The sequence below is a fragment of the Helianthus annuus genome, chromosome 14 (assembly GCF_002127325.2).
Source record: "Helianthus annuus cultivar XRQ/B chromosome 14, HanXRQr2.0-SUNRISE, whole genome shotgun sequence".
Taxonomy (NCBI): domain Eukaryota; kingdom Viridiplantae; phylum Streptophyta; class Magnoliopsida; order Asterales; family Asteraceae; genus Helianthus; species Helianthus annuus.
Genome location: NC_035446.2, coordinates 80,045,523 through 80,065,610, shown reverse-complemented (window position 1 = coordinate 80,065,610; position 20,088 = coordinate 80,045,523). Strand labels below are relative to the sequence as shown.

The 20,088-nt window shown below is 35.5% G+C and overlaps 2 protein-coding genes across 6 annotated transcripts in view; both read left to right on the top strand.

Moving 5' to 3' along the window:
• The window catches only part of LOC110912331 (wall-associated receptor kinase-like 2), an 82,216-nt gene extending 69,071 nt beyond the window's left edge, over positions 1-13,145 (top strand). For 2 of the 5 annotated variants that reach the window (XM_022157028.2, XM_022157025.2), the window contains 2 exons: positions 10,869-11,012; positions 11,122-12,485. In XM_022157028.2, the coding sequence (XP_022012720.1) occupies positions 10,869-11,012; positions 11,122-12,275 (1,298 nt within the window). In that variant the 3' untranslated portion in view covers positions 12,276-12,485. Of the gene's footprint in view, positions 1-9,857; positions 10,761-10,868; positions 11,013-11,121; positions 12,486-12,639 lie in introns of those variants that run through there. The other 3 variants (XM_035982821.1, XM_022157026.2, XM_022157027.2) reach the window with 3 other exon arrangements.
• Positions 13,146-18,667: 5,522 nt separating this feature from the next.
• Positions 18,668-19,298, top strand: LOC110910213 (protein DOWNY MILDEW RESISTANCE 6-like). Its single transcript, XM_022154914.2, has 2 exons — positions 18,668-18,987; positions 19,077-19,298. Exons 1-2 carry the CDS (start codon positions 18,709-18,711, stop codon positions 19,203-19,205), a joined length of 408 nt encoding a protein of 135 aa, XP_022010606.1. The 5' UTR covers positions 18,668-18,708; the 3' UTR covers positions 19,206-19,298.
• The last annotated feature ends 790 nt before the right edge of the window (positions 19,299-20,088 follow it).

The window sequence follows — 20,088 nt, the reverse complement described above, 5'->3', positions numbered from 1 at the left end:
ATATTTGGATCCATCACTATGTAGTGCATATGTAGAGGAATTATGACGTGAAGAAGTGCTGGGTTTTGTAAATTGTGTGCTCAGAGCTTTGGTTTGCCTTTATTTAAATTCAATTCCATATGAAATATAGTATTTTAGTTGAACAGAATATGAACCGCACTAGCAACGATCGCAGATGTGAATTTGTGAAGTGTATTGTGTCTACAAGACTACAACTTATGATGGTTTTGGTGGCGTTGATTGTTGGTGATTGCGGTGGCAGAAATGGTTGGTGTGGTTGCGTCGCGTGGCGATGATGGTTGATGGTGGCTGTGGTGGTGGCAAACTAGCGATGGTTTGACGGTGGCTGCGGTGGTGGCGTTGGTTGACTGTGGTTGTGGTGGTGGCAATGGTTGACGGTTACACAGTGGTGGCTTCGGTTGATGGTGATTGTTGTGGAGGTGATGGTTGGTGCTGGTTACGGTGGTGGGGATGGTCGCGTCGAAACGGTTCCCGTTGAAACGGTTCGATTCGAAACGGTACGGGTCGAAACGGTACTGGTCGAAACGGTACGGGTCAAAACGATATGGGTCGAAACGGTTCGCATCGAAACGGTACCGGTCGAAACGGTACAGGTCGAAACGGTTCGCGTCGAAACGGTTCGATTCGAAACGGTACTGCTTGAAACGGTACGGGTCGAAACGGTATGCGTCGGAACGGTTCGCGTCGAAACGGTACGAAACTCGTCCCGACCCGAAACCGGCCCAAAACCCGTTGCGTATCCGAAACCCATTCTGATACGAAACCTGTCTCGTTTCTTTAAGACACTAACCCACATCGACCCGTTTCTTTAAGACACTAACCCACATCGACCCATTTCTTTAATGTTGTCGACCCGCTTTGACCCGAAAATAACAAGATGAAATTTCAAGTGACCCATTGTGACCCAATTAGTTAAAATATCTTACCCAAACCAACCCATATAATTTTAAAAGCAGTCCAAACAAACCCACTTGAAAGGTTTTGGGTCAAGATTGTCCCCTCTAGGTTACATCAAATCCAATTCCTTGATCATTTAGAGCACTTCTAACGGAGATGCATCTTTCTCGTCTCATTCCTATGAGATGCTAGGTGAAGGTGAGAAGGAAGACAACGAGGAATTGAACCGCCGGAGATGTTCTTAGTGGTGACTTAAGGAATCGAAAATAAAACTAGTTGTGCGGTATTAGTTATTTCTAAAGAGAGCTTTTCGGGTTAACTTAGATCAATATGATATCATATAAGATATATCATATGAGATTATGGAAACTAATTGACCATCAATTTGGTTAGGAATAGAAAATCTCAACAAATAATTGACCATTAATTTGGCTAGGAATGGAACTTCATTTCAACAACAAATATAGGACGTATCTGTTTGACACGAGTACTTCCCGGACATATAAGATGTTTGACACATGTTATACACTATAGTATTTTATTAAAAAAAAAACAATACCATAAAATCAAGCATTTTTTAATCTTTAATATGATTAAAATATTGCTATACTAGAAAAAATTAACGTTTTTTTAAAGTTACAAAATAATGTTTTATAATTGTGCTAATAAGTTTAAGCAGAACATATATAAGTAACACATGAATTTCTGTAATCAACACATACTTATATAATTATAACCATTATAACTAACACATAATTTATATAAGCAACACATGAATTTTATAAGCAGTACATACATATATAATTTTAACCAGCACATATACAAGCAACACATGAATTTGTATAATCACCACATGAATTTGAAACTATTTCCATAATTTTAGGAACTTTTAGAAACCAACTTTAAAATAGAATTAAAAAATACCCTTTATACATGAATTAGAGGATGACACATGACATGTTGTGAATAGTTCTTACTGTTTTTTATAAAAATGAAGTTTGTATATGATCCTACCACATATACAATGCTAACTTATAGAAAACAAGAAAAAAAAAGCGAAATAAACTTGGAAATACCGGAATACGCTAAAATGTTATAATCAACAAATTGTAAAAAAATAAACTTACCCAAAAAAAACTCTTTTAAATCCATATACAAATTCGGCACTCAACTTGGAAAAATTGAAATAACTGGTACTATGTCGGTTAGTATTGAAGAATACTGAAAGCACCTAAAAGGGATACAAGTATCGGTACCGATGTACTCCGATCCATACGATAATAGTACTCGGTACAAACATACTTCTTCGGTCCGTACCGATTGTTACAGTAACAGTACTTAGTACTAATACCAGATCCTCATCCCTACAATACATTAACCATTTATAACTTTTTTTTCCTTAAAGGTATTGCCAAGTTTCACATAGAGGAAAATTGTTTTAACTTGACTAGGGAGTCATGACCCAACCCATTGGACCCACCTAGAGATGGGCATAACCGGGTATTCTGAATACCCGGAACCAGGTACTACCCGTACCCGGGTACTGACATTACTTAGCGGAACCGGGTACACTTAGGAACCGGGCTCGGGTTGAACCCGGGTAGAAGTATAAAAAAACGGAACCGTTGTAACAGGTTACAGGTATTTTCGAACCGGGTTCGGGTACAGTTTGGAACCGGGTATTCCGGATACTGACAGGAACCGGTTCTGTTGGGTACTTTCAAACCAAAAGCTGAATATCGTTGTTTGGAACCGGTTCCAACGGGTATATGAAGCCATTGTAGAAAAGTATTAGAAGAATTAGAAGAAAATGATATAAGAAGAATAAGAGGATTGGTGAGTTAAAAAATTGAAATTTGAAAAAAATATATAGGAATCGGTTCCAACGGCTAGTAACCGGGTACAACGGCTAGTAACCGGTTCCAACGGATAGAAACCGGTTCCAACGGATGGATATATTAGGCATTTAATGCATTTCATGAGCTTGCAACGGATAGAACCGGTTCTCACGGTAACATAATACCGGGTATACTGGAGGAACTGGGTACAGGAGATGAACCGGGTACGGGTATAAACCGGGTAGGGTTCGGAACCGGGTACTACCCATTTATTATGAGAAAAAATGGAACCGGGTAGGAACCACCGAGTTTTTTGAACTTGGACCCGGTTCTCCTATGTACCGTGTACGAACTGGAACCGGTTCCGAGTCGGTTCTACGGGTTCGGGTTTGGAACCGGGTAGTATGCCCATCTCTAGACCCACCATTTTCCGATCCTAACAAGAACAAAGTAGCTTCAAAACATGGGATACCAAAATCGTTTAGTGAAATGTTTATTTACATGCTTTTACCCGTATGTTAAAGGAAAATATCTTCCAATTTATATTCCGGATTATATGTCTCATGTTTAGGGTTCGAGCGGTGTATGCCTCATTTGTTAGCTAAACGGCACGCAATTATGGGTAACCTCATTTTTAACACTTGCTTATAACCTTACACATTTAAAAATAATCTTAAGATTACATGATCATGACACCATTGATCATTAATGGCACAAATTTTCTTACATAGACTTGTGGGAATATGGAGTCTTGTAACTTTAGGTTTCAACGTGTAATATGTGAAGGGGAAAAAGGACATATGGTTGTTTGTTTGGTCAAGATCTTGATCATGCATTTTGTTGTTATTAAAAGGACAATAATGCATGATAAGTGCAAGGAAAACAACTTATAGCTAACAAGCATCTATATTTCATTAAACAAGTGTGTGTATATATATGTGTATATATATAGGGTAACATCAAATAAAAAGTTTATTTTGCCTAAGTAGGATGAGAATGAATATTAACCATGTCTGATTCAAGTGAATGTCTGATTCAACTTTTGGGTTTCATTGGTTTTGATTAGGCTTTGTTGAACTGAATTATACCCAAACTCACATGTATTTTAAAATGTTTTGAAATCCAAGATCTTTCTAACGAGTTTATTAGAAAAGTGTATTCTTGTAAACCCATATAAAACGTTTGTGAACGTTTATATTTATTTCCAACAACTATGTTAGAAATTTATAATTTCTAATGAGTGTATTAGAAGTGCGTTATTTTATAAAGAGTGAATTACAAGTTTCGTCCTTTACTTATATACCAAATTTTAAGCAGTGTTCTTTATCTTTAAAATTGATTAGTTTTGTATTTATCGTAATCCAGTAGCGGAGCTAGCCAAAAAATTCAGCGGCATCTCAATTTTTTTTTTTAAATCAGAGGTATCATTTGCATAAAACCAGATTTTTTTTATTATTTTTTTACAATACGTAAACGGTATAGAGACATGGTCGAGGATTAGCTCTTCTAATACACTAGCTCCGTCCCTATCGTAATCTAACCATCCAATAATAATAATTAGCATTTTACCATCTTACAATGTAAACGTTTAGACTATATAGTTATAATAACTAGGGTTAAGACCCGCCCATGTTGCGGGTACATCGTAAGCATTGAATGGATTAGTCCAAACGTTATATGATGCATTAACCATATGAAAACACACATTTCGACGTACCCAGTTGAACTCTAATTAGTATCGAAGAATACTGAAAGCACCTAAAAGGGATACAAGTATCGGTACCGATGTACTCCGATCCATACGATAATAGTACTCGGTACAAACATACTTCTTCGGTCCGTACCGATTGTTACAGTAACAGTACTTAGTACTAATACCAGATCCTCATCCCTACAATACATTAACCATTTATAACTTTTTTTTCCTTAAAGGTATTGCCAAGTTTCACATAGAGGAAAATTGTTTTAACTTGATTAGGGAGTCATGACCCAACCCATTGGACCCACCTAGAGATGGGCATAACCGGGTATTCTGAATACCCGGAACCAGGTACTACCCTTACCCGGGTACTGACATTACTTAGCGGAACCGGGTACACTTAGGAACCGGGCTCGGGTTGAACCCGGGTAGAAGTATAAAAAAACGGAACCGTTGTAATAGGTTACAGGTATTTTCGAACCGGGTTCGGGTACAGTTTGGAACCGGGTATTCCGGATACTGACAGGAACCGGTTCTGTTGGGTACTTTCAAACCAAAAGCTGAATATCATTGTTTGGAACCGGTTCCAACGGGTATATGAAGCCATTGTAGAAAAGTATTAGAAGAATTAGAAGAAAATGATATAAGAAGAATAAGAGGATTGGTGAGTTAAAAAATTGAAATTTGAAAAAAATATATAGGAATCGGTTCCAACGGCTAGTAACCGGGTACAACGGCTAGTAACCGGTTCCAACGGATAGAAACCGGTTCCAACGGATGGATATATTAGGCATTTAATGCATTTCATGAGCTTGCAACGGATAGAACCGGTTCTCACGGTAATATAATACCGGGTATACTGGAGGAACTGGGTACAGGAGATGAACCGGGTACGGGTATAAACCGGGTAGGGTTCGGAACCGGGTACTACCCATTTATTATGAGAAAAAATGGAACCGGGTAGGAACCACCGAGTTTTTTGAACTTGGACCCGGTTCTCCTATGTACCGGGTACGAACTGGAACCGGTTCCGAGTCGGTTCTACGGGTTCGGGTTTGGAACCGGGTAGTATGCCCATCTCTAGACCCACCATTTTCCGATCCTAACAAGAACAAAGTAGCTTCAAAACATGGGATACCAAAATCGTTTAGTGAAATGTTTATTTACATGCTTTTACCCGTATGTTAAAGGAAAATCTCTTCCAATTTATATTCCGGATTATATGTCTCATGTTTAGGGTTCGAGCGGTGTATGCCTCATTTGTTAGCTAAACGGCACGCAATTATGGGTAACCTCATTCTTAACACTTGCTTATAACCTTACACATTTAAAAATAATCTTAAGATTACATGATCATGACACCATTGATCATTAATGGAACAAATTTTCTTACATAGACTTGTGGGAATATGGAGTCTTGTAACTTTAGGTTTCAACGTGTAATATGTGAAGGGGAAAAAGGACATATGGTTGTTTGTTTGGTCAAGATCTTGATCATGCATTTTGTTGTTATTAAAAGGACAATAATGCATGATAAGTGCAAGGAAAACAACTTATAGCTAACAAGCATCTATATTTCATTAAACAAGTGTGTGTATATATGTGTATATATATAGGGTAAGATCAAATAAAAAGTTTATTTTGCCTAAGTAGGATGAGAATGAATATTAACCATGTCTGATTCAAGTGAATGTCTGATTCAACTTTTGGGTTTCATTGGTTTTGATTAGGCTTTGTTGAACTGAATTATACACAAACTCACATGTATTTTAAAATGTTTTGAAATCCAAGATCTTTCTAACGAGTTTATTAGAAAAGTGTATTCTTGTAAACCCATATAAAACGTTTGTGAACGTTTATATTTATTTCCAACAACTATGTTAGAAATTTATAATTTCTAATGAGTGTATTAGAAGTGCGTTATTTTATAAAGAGTGAATTACAAGTTTCGTCCTTTACTTATATACCAAATTTTAAGCAGTGTTCTTTATCTTTAAAATTGATGAGTTTTGTATTTATCGTAATCCAGTAGCGGAGCTAGCCAAAAAATTCAGCGGCATCTCAAATTTTTTTTTAAAATCAGAGGTATCATTTGCATAAAACCAGATTTTTTTTAATTATTTTTTTACAATACGTAAACGGTATAGAGACATGGTCGAGGATTAGCTCTTCTAATACACTAGCTCCGTCCCTATCGTAATCTAACCATCCAATAATAATAATTAGCATTTTACCATCTTACAATGTAAACGTTTAGACTATATAGTTATAATAACTAGGGTTAAGACCCGCCCATGTTGCGGGTACATCGTAAGCATTGAATGGATTAGTCCAAACGTTATATGATGCATTAACCATATGAAAACACACATTTCGACGTACCCAGTTGAACTCAATGTAACATATATAAGCATTGTGATTGGATCAAAAGTAAAGTGAAACAAATTCATATCGAATAATCACAACGTATTATATGTGACCCAACTCATACATAGAAAATGTAACGGGTATGAAGGAAAATATGCACATGTAATCGAAATGGATTAATTAGAGCTTTCGAAAAAAGGGATGAAAAAGAAACCATAATTTGACTCCACTCGGTTCGAAACAAACTTTACGAAACATACATAAAATAAGCACGAAAACATATTATATTTGACGTGAATTATTTCCCAAAAAAGTTTACGTCGAAACGTAGAACAACTTGAATTTATACCAAAACGTAAATAAAAATATGCATATAAAACTGGTTTCTTTAAACGAAAACGTATTATATTTGACCTGACTCGTCTGTAAAAAAAAGTTTACGTCGGAATGCTACCCGCCGCAATACAGCGAGGATTCTTTAGTTATAACTAAGTCGATCTAGGACCCGCACGTTATGTTAAACCTGTCAAACGGGAAAAAATAGACGATGTAAAGACGTTCGCCCACACACGCACGTTGCATCGTGTTAACTCGCAAAATTTAGAACGAAACGTAAAAACGTTAAACCAAAGATACACGTTGCGATGTGTTAAGACACAAAATTTAGAACCAAGCATAAAGCGAAAATTTTGCGGAAAATGAACTATAAAGGACCAAAGTTGAAAGTAAAAAAAAGTTGTAAGGATAGATTGCAAAAGATACAAAAGTTTTTGGTTAAAAGTAACAAAAACAAATAGTTTTGGTTTAAAAGTAATTTATGAAATACTTTTGGGTGAAAAGTAAAAAAAAACCATTTTTTTGGAAAACTCACAAAGGCAAGGTTACGACAACCATATGCATAACCATTTTTTCTTTGAAAACCCCCCAAAGCACACCTCGCGTTGCAGCGGGGCGTAAAACGGTGTCAAATCGTACTAATGTCACACAAATGTCATCGACCACCAACACTGACTCGACCTAGGATCTGCGTGTTGCGATGAACCTGTCAAACATGAAAAAATAGAGGTAAAAACGTTGAACCACACATGCACGTTGCGGCGTGTTAACTTGCAAAATTTGAAACAAAACATAAAAAAGTTGAAGCACACTCGTAAGTTGCGTCGTATTAACTCGAAAAATTTAGAACTATACGTAAAACGAAAATTTGCGAAAGATGAAAACTATAAGTGACAAAAGTTGTGAAGTTAAATTGAAATAATGAAAAGTTTTGGTTAAAGTTAAAAAAAAACAGATTATGTAGGGTTAAATTGCAAAAGGTAAAAACTTTTGGATTAAAAGTAAAAAATCAAGTTTTTTTTTTTGAAAAATGCCCAAAGCACAAGTTACAAATTATTATGCACAAAAACTTGCTAAGTTATATATGGAAGTGACAAAAGTTGTGAAGTTAAATTGAAAATAATGAAAAGTTTTCGGTTAAAGTTAAAAAAACAGATTATGTAGGGTTAAAATTGCAAAAGGTAAAAACTTTTGGATTAAAAGTAAAAAATCAAGTTTTTTTTTTGAAAAATGCCTAAAGCATAAGTTACAAGTTATTATGCACAAAAAACTTGCTAAGTTATATATGGAACTAGGGTTAAGACCCGCCCGTGTTGCGGCGCGGGTACATTGTAAACATTGAATGTATTAGTCCAAACGTTATATGATGCATTAACCATATGAAAACACATATTTCGACGTATCCAGTTGAACTCAATGTAACCTGTATAAGCGTTGTGATTGGATCAAACGTAAAGTAAATCAAATTCATATCGAACAATCATAACGTATTATATGTGACCCAACTCATACATAGAAAACGTAACGGGTATGAAGGAGAATATGCGCATGTAATCAAAGGGGATTAATTAGAGCTTTCAAAAAAAAAGGAGAAAAAGAAACCATAATTTGACTCCACTCGGTTCAAAACAAACTTTACGAAACATATATAAAATAAACACGACAACATATTATATTTGACCTGAATCATTTCCCAAAAAAGTTTACGTCGAAATGTAGAACAACTTGAATTTATACCAAAACGTACATAAAAATATGCACGTAAAAATGGTTTCTTTAAACGAAAACGTATTATATTTGACCTGACTCGTCTATAAAAAAGTTTTCGTTGGAATTTAGAACAAATCATATTTATACATACCCATACATAAAATATGCATGTAAAAAATAGTTTTTAAGTAAATGAAGTATAGGGGTAAACCGAAACAAAATATTAGTAAAAAATTTAATAGGTTAAAAGCATTCGTAAAACCGTGCCAAGTAGTACCAATGCCACAACGACATCGACTCTCAACATCGTAAAAATAAAATAGATAAAATGGTAAAAATTACACTGAACGAAAAGCAGACTAATATCGTTGAACCACGCACACCCGTTACAGTGTGTTAATGTGAAGAAATTAATCAGAGACGTAAAACGTAGAAAATAATAACTTAGTCGATCTAGGACCCGCCCGTTGCGACGAACCTTTAAAAGGGAAAAATGGACGCGTTGCGACGGATTTGTCAAATATGGAAAAATAGAGCAAAAAACATTGAACCTCACATGCACGCTACGACATGTTAACTCGCAAAATTTAGAACGAAACGTAAAACGAAAAACTTGCGAAAGACAAAAAGTATGGGGGACCAAAGTTGTAAATAATAAAGTGTTGTGTTAAATTACAAAAGGTGAAAAAGTTTAAGTTAAAAGTAAAAATTTGAAATGGGTTAAAATGTAAAAGAAAAAACTTTAAGGTTTAAAGTGGAAAATGAAGTTTTTTTGTTTGAAAAAGTTCTAAAGCATAATGTACAAGTCATGGTGCACAAGAAAGTTGCTAATTTATATATGGAATAATAATAATAATAATAATAATAATAATAATAATAATAATAATAATAATAATAATATACCTGACATGCTTAACACGCTAAAAAAAAAAATCAAACGCCTTAAATTACGGTGGAAAATGTTGTGGTCAACAACAAGTCTTGCACGGTGTCGGTAGTTACGGACCCGCTAAATTTGGCCGTTAACATATCCACTGCCAAAAACATATCCCCAACCACCACCATTTGTCTGTCATTCACACTGGAACCAGAGGCAATGAAGCTGCCTCACATTATCCTTTTAACCATCTTCATATCCTCCTTGCCAATGGCAGCACCCAGTTACTCCAAACCAGGATGCACAGACACCTGTGGGAATATCACACTTCCATACCCTTTTGGAATTGGACCCAACTGCTTTCTCAACAAATGGTACGCTGTTGATTGCATTAACTCCTCTAAACCCTTTCTATCTGCTCTCAACAACCTCCCATTGTTAGCTGTAGACTTAACCCAACAGATGGTTCTTGTTAATCTCCCAATGACCTCTGCTTGCAACACTACACAGATTTCGAATCTTGCTGACACCCCTTTCTTGTTTTCCAAATTGCATAATAAGTTTATTGTTCAGGGGTGTGGTACTGGTGAAATATTAAGTGATGGAAACATGCACACCGGGTGTTCGACGATATGCTCTCAAGAATCCGGGAGTGTTAACAGAAGCTATTGTGATGGGATTAATTGTTGTCAGACTAGCATTCCTTATTATATGGATATGTATAGTGTGAATGTGACCGCGAGTGGGGAATCGTGTGTTTCGGCCTTCTTGGTGGCTGATAATTCTTATGTTGATGAGCTGTTTTCGGGCCGGTTTGTTGCTGGGGATGATTCTTTGATTGCGGTTGTACTTCGGTGGACATTGTCGGATAATGAATTTAGTGAAGCGGGCTGTGGGTATAATTTTAGCAGACATGAGTTGAAGAAGGGTAGTGATAGTTCGGTTAACACTGTGAAGTGTAGCTGTGAGTCCGAATTAGAAGAAGGAAACCCTTATCTGTCTGGTGGATGCAAAGGTATTGATTTTTGCTTGTGATTATACTTTTTAGTATATTTTGGAATGATTTTTAGTCTGAATTAGAAAAATAAAACGCTTATTAGTTACTTATTTTGTGTGGTTTTAGTTCCGGAAGAATGTACAAAGTGTATGGAAGGATGGGGCGTCTGCGGATACAAAGTATCGTACGGTGGTGTGAGGACCTTTGTTTGTGATCATCACTTCCATAATGGTGGCAGCAAACCGTCATCGTCCCGGGCTGTTTTTCTAGGTATTACCAGCTCATTTCATGTGTACAAAGTTTAAAACACAAAGCATAAATGATACAAGTTTGGTAAAATCTGTATTAATTTAATGTTTTCTTGGCCGATAATCATTAGGTGTTGGCATAAGTATTCTGGTCCTAGTTCTTACAGCCGTAGGCTTTGTGTTGTACAAAGTAATACAAAGAGCCAAAGACAAAAGACGGAAGAAAAAGTGTTTCGAACGCAATGGGGGTCTACTTCTAAAGCAACAAGAAGCGGGTGATGAAGGTTTAGTTAATAAAACCAAGCTTTTCACTTCCAGTGAGCTGGAAAAGGCAACCGATTACTTTAATGAGAATAGGATTATTGGCCGAGGAGGGCAAGGTACAGTATACAAAGGCATGTTGACCGATGGAAAGATCGTAGCAGTCAAGAAGTCAAAGGCCGTTGACCTAAGTCAACTAGAGCTATTCATCAATGAGATGGTCATTCTTTCTCAAGTCAACCATAGAAATGTGGTCAAACTATTGGGGTTTTGCTTAGAAACCGATGTTCCTATACTAGTTTCAGAGTTCATTCCAAATGGGACCTTGTATGATCATATTCATGATGAAAATAATGAGGTTTTCATTTCTTTAAATATGCGGTTACAAATAGCCACAGAAGTTGCCGGAGCACTTTCTTACTTACATTCGGCAATTTCAGTTCCTATCTACCATAGGGACATTAAATCGACTAATATACTTTTGGATGAAAAATATAGAGCGAAAATATCCGATTTTGGGACTTCAAGGTTTGTCTCAATAGGTCAAACTCACCTAACCACCTTAGTCCAAGGGACGATTGGCTACTTGGATCCAGAGTATTTTCAGTCTAGTCAGTTTACTGAAAAAAGTGATGTTTATAGTTTTGGAGTTGTTTTGGTAGAGCTTTTAACCGGAGAGAAACCGATTTGTGTAAGTAGATTTGGCGGAAACAGAAGCTTGGCTACACATTTTATGACGGCTTTTGACGAAGAGCGAGTGATGTCGATTCTTGATGCAAAGATGGTGAGGGAAGGTGGCAGGGATGTGTTAATGGAAGTAGCAAATTTAGCAACACGATGCTTAAATTTGAGTGGGAAAAATAGACCGACAATGAAAGAAGTAGCCACAGAGTTGGAAACAATTAGAATGTCACACATGACGTCCCTTGTTCAATCCGATTTTGGGAAAGTGACGTATAATGATGGAGAACATGAGTCTCTTATGTTATCATACGGTGAGCCGACATCAAGCGGCATCCTATAGTGGTCATCATTCCAGGTAAATTGTGAATTGTCGTTTAGTTACAATTAGCTAACAGCCTAAATCTTCTCAGTTTGTCTTGGCTGTTTAGAATGGGCGTGTCGATATTTCTTTTACTTATTGTTAAGCTTTAGTTAGTTTTATCGATTTTTTATCTAGTGTTTTAATCTATTGTGAATTGAATTGTTAGTAGTAATGATTTAACTTTGATGACATGCCTTGTTACCTCGTTATTTAGCCTTCAGTAACACTAACTTACTGTATAATATAGCGAACGAAGTATATTAAGAAGTGTCATGAGGAACATATGTAAAAGATTGAGTTCTTTAAACCTTGATTAATATAATCTGTAATTTGTAAAACATAGATCGCTGAGCACACTCATCCTCCATGGCACCTTGTAACCAAGTGACATCAGCAATATACCTCATCGTAATAGATTCCGAGTGAGACTAAGAATGGCAAACTGGATGGGTCAGGCGGGTGACGGGTCAAAACGGGCCTTTTAAAAGAAAGTATCAATCTGGTTCGGGTCAAAGTGGATTCTGGCCAAAATGGGGTGGAGTTGAAAGGAGTCGTTTTAGAAGAAAGCACCAAAGTGGGTTCACGCGTTATATTTTTTTACGGTGGCTATTGGAGGAGGTGGATGTGGTATGGTGGCAGCGGTGGGGATGACTGTGATATGGTGTCGGGGGTGGTGAGGCGGCGGCGATGGTGATTGGTGGCAGAGGCGAAGGTGGTGGTGCTGCTGCTGATCCGTTTTTCTGTTTCTGATCCAATTTGTTGCTGTTGACTGTTGATCCATTTTGTCTGATTCTATACTGTTGCTACTGCTATGCTTGATGCACATGTAACAACCATTTTCAATTTCAACCTAGCACGCACGCACAATACAAATCAAAACACATGTTTGATGCAATGTACACACAGAACACATGCAACACAAACCCGTGGTTGCTCCTATTCTAGATACATCGGTTCAGTTTGGTTATCGATTATATTTGGGTCGGTTTCGTCGGTTATCTTTGCTCCCCCAAGAGGGTGAAGTGGGGGAGGTGACGGAGACAAACAATGGTTATGGGTGTTGTTAAACCCATTTGGGACATTTTAAGTTTAACATGTTGGTGGAGGGTTCAAATGAGAAGAAACTTTTTGTAAGAAGAAAAAAGAAGAAGTTTCAACCAATAAAAATGCTTCATTTTACTTTATTTAATATTTGCATTTAATTTTACTATAAGGGTATTTTTGTAAACATACATAGACCATTAATTTGGAGGCTTCCTCTTTAGTAGCTAACTACATTAAATTTGTAACTTATTTTTCAAAATATATATTTTTTTCAAAATATAAAAAAATAATTTAGAGTGTAGGACAAATTATAGGTGTGTAGGATAAATTACGAGTTGTGTAGGATAAATTTAAATATGTGTAGGATAAATTTCGAAATGTGTAGGATAACTTTTTATGTGTGTAGGCAAAAAAAATTGTGTAAAGAATGCTAATCTTTATGAGTAATTAATTAGTTAAAGAGAGTAATAAATGACATGAATGAAAAACTACTTAACATTTTACAAATGTACCCTTTGTTCTTTTTCTTCTCAATTAAATTTTCTTCTCAAATGAACCTCCCCCCTAACATGTTGTATAATAGTTGTCCTTTTGACCTGTTCACTAATTTGAGCGGACCTAAATTGAGCCATTGACTAATTTGAGTTGACCCAAATGAACGGATATGCAATCTATTTTTCGGACATCAACCCATTTCTTCAAATCTATCTACTATAATAAAAAAAGAAACCAACTTTTAGACACGTGTCATTCATTGAATATCTTCAAATCTATACTTATCTTATATTAACTAAATAAATTATAAATTAATATTAAATCTTATTATACTTTAATAAAATATTATTCTCAAATCTAAATTGTTAATTTAATATATTTTTAAAACAAATGTCTCTCTTTCTTACTTACCTTATATTAAATATATAAATAATAAATTAATATTAAATGTTATCCTAATTTATTAAAAATATAATTCTTTTTTATTATTTGGTATACAAAATTAGATTTATTCAACTCGTGTAAAACGTGGGGTTTTTAACAATAATTTTTTTATTATTTACTATTCAAAGTTACATTTATATAAACCGTGTAATACACGAAGTTTTTAAAGATATAACTTTTTATCATTTGCTATGTAAAATTAGATTTATTCAACACGTGTAATAAACGAGGTTTTTTAAGGATATAATTTTTTTTATTATTATTTGGTAGATTTTTTAACCCGACTATACACGGGTTTTTTAAAGATACGACGTTTTTAGTATTTAATATGCAAAATTACATTTATTTAATCTGTGTAATACACATGGTTTTTAAAGATGTAACTCTTTTTTAGATCTATTCAACACGTGTAATATACGGGATTTTTAAGGATGTAATTTTTTTTTTATTAGTTGGTAGATTTATTCAACCTGATTATACACGAGTTTTTTAAAGATACGACGTTTTTAGTATTTAGTATACAAAATTACATTTATTCAATCTGTGTAATACACATGGTTTTTAAAGATATAACTTTTTTACTATTTGATATATAAAATTACATTTGTTTAACCCGTACAATATACGGGGTTCATAAAGATATAACTTTTTATTATTTAATATATAAAATTATATTTATTCAACCCACGTAATACACGGGGTTCTAACCTAATCATATCTTAAACCAAACCTACTCAGATACTATCAAACCTATTCCCTCAATGTTACTTTATGTTTTAATTTTGTATATCAAAATTACACAAGAATATTTACAATTATAAGAACCTGAAAATCATTCCCAAACAAATTCACTGATTTTATTGAGATCCCCTTGAAAAAAATGTAGCCTTGTGGAGTACCCCATTCAACTTTAGCATTCCTATGCACATTCAACTTTAGCATTTACTATTTTGACGTGACCGTGTCGTCCCGATCAGTCAAAAATCCAATTAAACCTAGGTAGCTAGGGTAAGTCGGGTATCGTATCCACGAAGAGCATGTGGTTAGTATTGCACGACCTGTTCGATTAGTTAGACTATTTACAAAAATGTACAAAGTAATTATGACGTTTGCTAATTTTATTTGTTCAATTGATTTGAAAATATATCGGAATGAACCGACAATGGGTATTATCTAAAACACTTTTGATTAACTAAAATTGCAACTAAAATACTACCTAGAAAGTTGAAACAAGAATTGAGAATACGGATCACACCCGGTTCGACAATTGCAAGACCTAGGGTTCCTACATGTTTTAACTTGATTCAATTGATTTGATAATTAACGCATTTAGTGTCACGTGGCTTAGGTGCCAAAAGCTATCAACGTCAAAGACAACGGACTGCAGTGCACTTCTTTACCAAGAACATGTAAATCCTATCTATGATAACGTCAAAGACAACGGACTGCATATTCGTTTCACGAAGTCAAATTTCATTACTCACTCGACAATTCGTGAATTCAATACAAACGTAAGACAATTATCATAAACTTCAAATAGTCAAACACAAATTGTCACGGAATCAAATCAAATACAAAATGTCGAAACCCTAGAATTCTTACAATGTCTACACCGGGGCGAAACGCTAGGAGATTAGCTGCGCATTGCGTTCAAAATCGTCAACCCAAAATCCTGTTTTCTCTTTCTTGGTCTGCGTGCAAAACAGCCAAGGGTTGTTACTCCTTGGTGCGACCTCCTCTCCCCTCGTAACCGTCCCCCACTAATCGATGATAGATGATTCTATTGTCAAGACTCATTAATTTCTGTTGACTCCCTTTTTTTTTCTTGTTGTGGGCTCATGACGTTCGCCTAAATAATTGGGACTCCCACACAATTTATCTAAATTAAATTCAGCCCAATTAAATATCATGTGTGCGTCCGGCCCTCCTTCTGTTCACCATTTTTCTCACAAGCCCACATTTTTTAATTTTATAATATCCATTTAATTCCCCAACTTTGACTTTCGACATATACCTGCAACATATCAAAAGAATATGAACTTAACATGAATCACATATGATTTAATTTAGTTATTACATATAATAAAAAAGAAAATATTTCTTAAACTATAATTATACAACTTTTAGTCTTGGTCGTTGATCATTGATATTTTTATTATCTTTAACTTGATCGTTTTAGCTCGTTTTCTTTTCAACCTATAAGATAACAAAACCGATCAAAGTGGTATCCTTTGTAATAATATCGGTACATTTTTATTATAATTAGGCAAATTGGATTTAAATAATCTCAACTCACTGTTATTGGCCAATAATAATCCCAACTCATTTAATCATCAATAATAATCCGAACTATTCACTTTTTTTTGTAAAATACTCCCAGTTAAAAAAACACCAACTAGGTTAAAAAATTGCTGATGTGGCTTGCCACGTCACCTGCCACATCAGCTGCCACATCATCAAAATATGCCACGTAGACTGCCACATCAGCTGCCACGTCATCAAAATATGCCACGTGGCAAGCCACATCAGCAATTTTTTTAACCTGGTTAGTGATTTTTTAACTAGGAGTATTTTACAAACAAAAGTGAATAGTTCGGATTATTATTGGTGATTAAATGAGTTGAGATTATTATTGGCCAATAACAGTGATTTGGGATTATTTAAATCCAATTTGCCTTATAATTAAAACAAACTAGAGTGTAACTAAAATGTACCGATCACGGGCATGGCTTCAGGAACTACTCCATAACCATATAAATGTTTTACCCTGATATAATAGAGAAAATATATATATTTAGAGGTAAGTGGCTTCAGGAACTACTTCATAACAATATAAATGCCCCTCCATCTCAGCGTCACGTTACACTGAAGGATACTCTCCAAAAATGAAACAAGGAAATAGTTGATGGCCCTAACTCACTTATTTGATTAATTTATTTTTTTAGGGTAAATTACACTTTTCGTCCTTTATGTTTATATCAGATTACAACGAATAGCCTTTAACTTGGTTACAGTCACGGTTCTTTTTTTGTAAAAGCCATTACACCCTACGTCTTTTAGTCCTAACCTGGTTAAAATTTTCAGTTAAGTATTGCATGTGCCTCGCACATGAGGGTATTTCAGTCATTTTACCATATCCTTTTTATATTTATACTAGTTGATGCCCCGCCTGCGTTGCGGGGCGATGACCGAATAATGAGCGAGTGTTAGGCAACTCATTGATACGAAAAACAATTAAATCGAGTCAACCAATTAAAAAACACTTTTATAGTTAAAAAAAACTAAAAGAATGACAATATTGTAATTTTTAACGGAGGGAAATTGTGTTTTTTTTACTGGGGTAAAATCGTAATTTGTTAAAAGCTAAAAGTAATGGCAGTACCATAAATTTGAACCAGGGGCAAAGTTGTAAATTTTCACAGGGGCAAATTCGTAATTTTGAACTTGGGGTAACAACATAATATAAATTTGAACTAAGGGCACAATCATAATTTTAAGCTGGAGGCAAAAGCACAATTTTATTTTGAACCGAGGGCAAAATCGTAATTTTGAGTTGGGGGCAAAAACATAATTTTATTTTGAACTGGGGAAAAAACGTAATTTTGAATTGAGGGCGAAATCATAATTTTTTAAATGGGGAAAATCACATTTTTGAACATAGTGCAAAATCGTAATTTTTAGCAGGGGGCAAAAACAGAATTATATTTTCAACTGGGGGTGAAAAAGTAATTCTGAGTTGAGGGCAAAACCACAATTTTATTTTGAATGGAGGGAAAAATCGTAATTTTGAGCTAGGGACAAAATCGTAATTTTATTTTGAGCTGGGGGTAAAACCGTAATTTTAAAGAGGGGCAAAATGGTAATTTTAGAATGGATATAAAATAATAAGTTGGTTGGCCCAATGGGGGAGTGCCAGGTAAAGTCGTAATTTTGAGTTGAGGGCAAGATCGTAATTTTGCGATGGGGACAAAAAACATAATTTTATTTTAAGTTGGGGACAAAAACGTAATTTTAAAATGGATATAAAATAGTAAACGTGTTGGTCCAATGGGGGAGTACCAGGCAGCAGCTGCCTGGCACTATTCTCCCTACTTGTAAATGTCTCCAGGTATAAAGTTCGAGTCTGAGTAATAAGGATTTCTCATTAAGAGGTTTAAATTGGGGATCTATTGTACGAAGGGGCTCTCTAGCGTGGACCTGATTAAGATAACGTATGCTAGACCTCCCAACATTCGCGAATAATTCACACATTTCAAAAAAAATATATGTATGTACCGTTATGATGATTCATCTATATTGACCGTTATGATTTAAATTTGACATAAAAAGTATATGTTAGTTCGGTAATCAATGTCGTCATTATTATTTTAATTTATTTTTCAGAGAATATGTTGGAAATTACTGTATAGCGGTATGCGAATTGGGGAGGATGATACTTGAATCCATATCGGAAAGTTTAGGTTTAGAAAAAGAGCGACTAAATACGATATTAGGCGAGCAAGGACAACATATGGCCATCAACTATTATCCACTGTGCCCTGAACCTGAGTTAACTTATGGGTTGCCTGGTCACACTGATCCTAATGCACTCACCATGCTCCTTCAAGACACGCTTGTCTCTGGATTACAAGTTCAAAAAGATGGCAAATGGGTAGCGGTTAAACCACACCCTAACGCGTTTGTCATCAACATTGGCGACCAACTAGAGGTGATTTACATATTTGTGTAGCCAACATGATAATGTGTCGGGTTGAGCAATTTCGAATGCTAACTAGCTTATTGTTTTTTTCTTAATAGGCGTTGATTAATGGTGAATACAAGAGTGCGTGGCATCGAGCTGTAGTCAACTCAGATCATTCATATCTCTACGGTCTATATAGAGATATGTTGGCTACCTGGTCGGGGGTTAAGGGAATGGTTTGGTAAGGTTTTTGCCTTGTTCAGTGTATAGATCCTGCAAGGACCTGAGTCAAACTTACTAGGACCTCTTTCAATACCCACATAAACAATTGAAAATAACATGTTGAAAAAAATTATATTGCGGCTATTTTTTTCCCCAAGAATTAAGCTTTTATTAATCTAGATAAAGCATAGATAAATGATTAAAGAAACAGACTATGAAATTCCAAGAATAAAGCTTTATTGATCCAGGAATGACTTTGAAGTTAGAAATGACATGTACATCCATAGTATTAACCATTGAAGTGAAAGACCTGTATAGAAAAACCCAACATGCATTACCAGATTATACACAACAAACAAAAAATAACAAAACATTTCACTGTCTAAAATCAAAATCCATCACCTATATAAATTTCATTTCATTAAAACCACCAATTACATTACAGATTTAAAGGCTCAAACTATCTACACACTTGGTGTGTAGATAGCCAACTCAAAAAAGTGATTTTTTGTCATATATGCACACCTTGCAGTGTCGGGTTATGTCCAAAGCGCGACGTTTTGGTCCGGTCAACCAGATAAAGACTGACGGGTGTCTGACGGGTATCTGACGGGTCCTGTTAGCCAGACAAAAGACTGACCGGGTGTCTAGTTGCCAGGACCAAAACGCGGCCAAAGATTAGCGTTTTGGTCCGGTCAACAGATCCGTCAGACACCCGTCAGTTTTTTGTCTGGTTGACAGGACCAAAACGCCGTGCCACAGCTCGACACTGCAGGGTGTGCATATAGGCACATTGGTGTGCCAATAGGTACACCCGATCTAAAACAAAGAAAACCACAAACACCTACTCGATGCCCCGCCCGTGTTGCGGGGCGATGACCGAATAATTAGCGAGTGTTAGTCAGC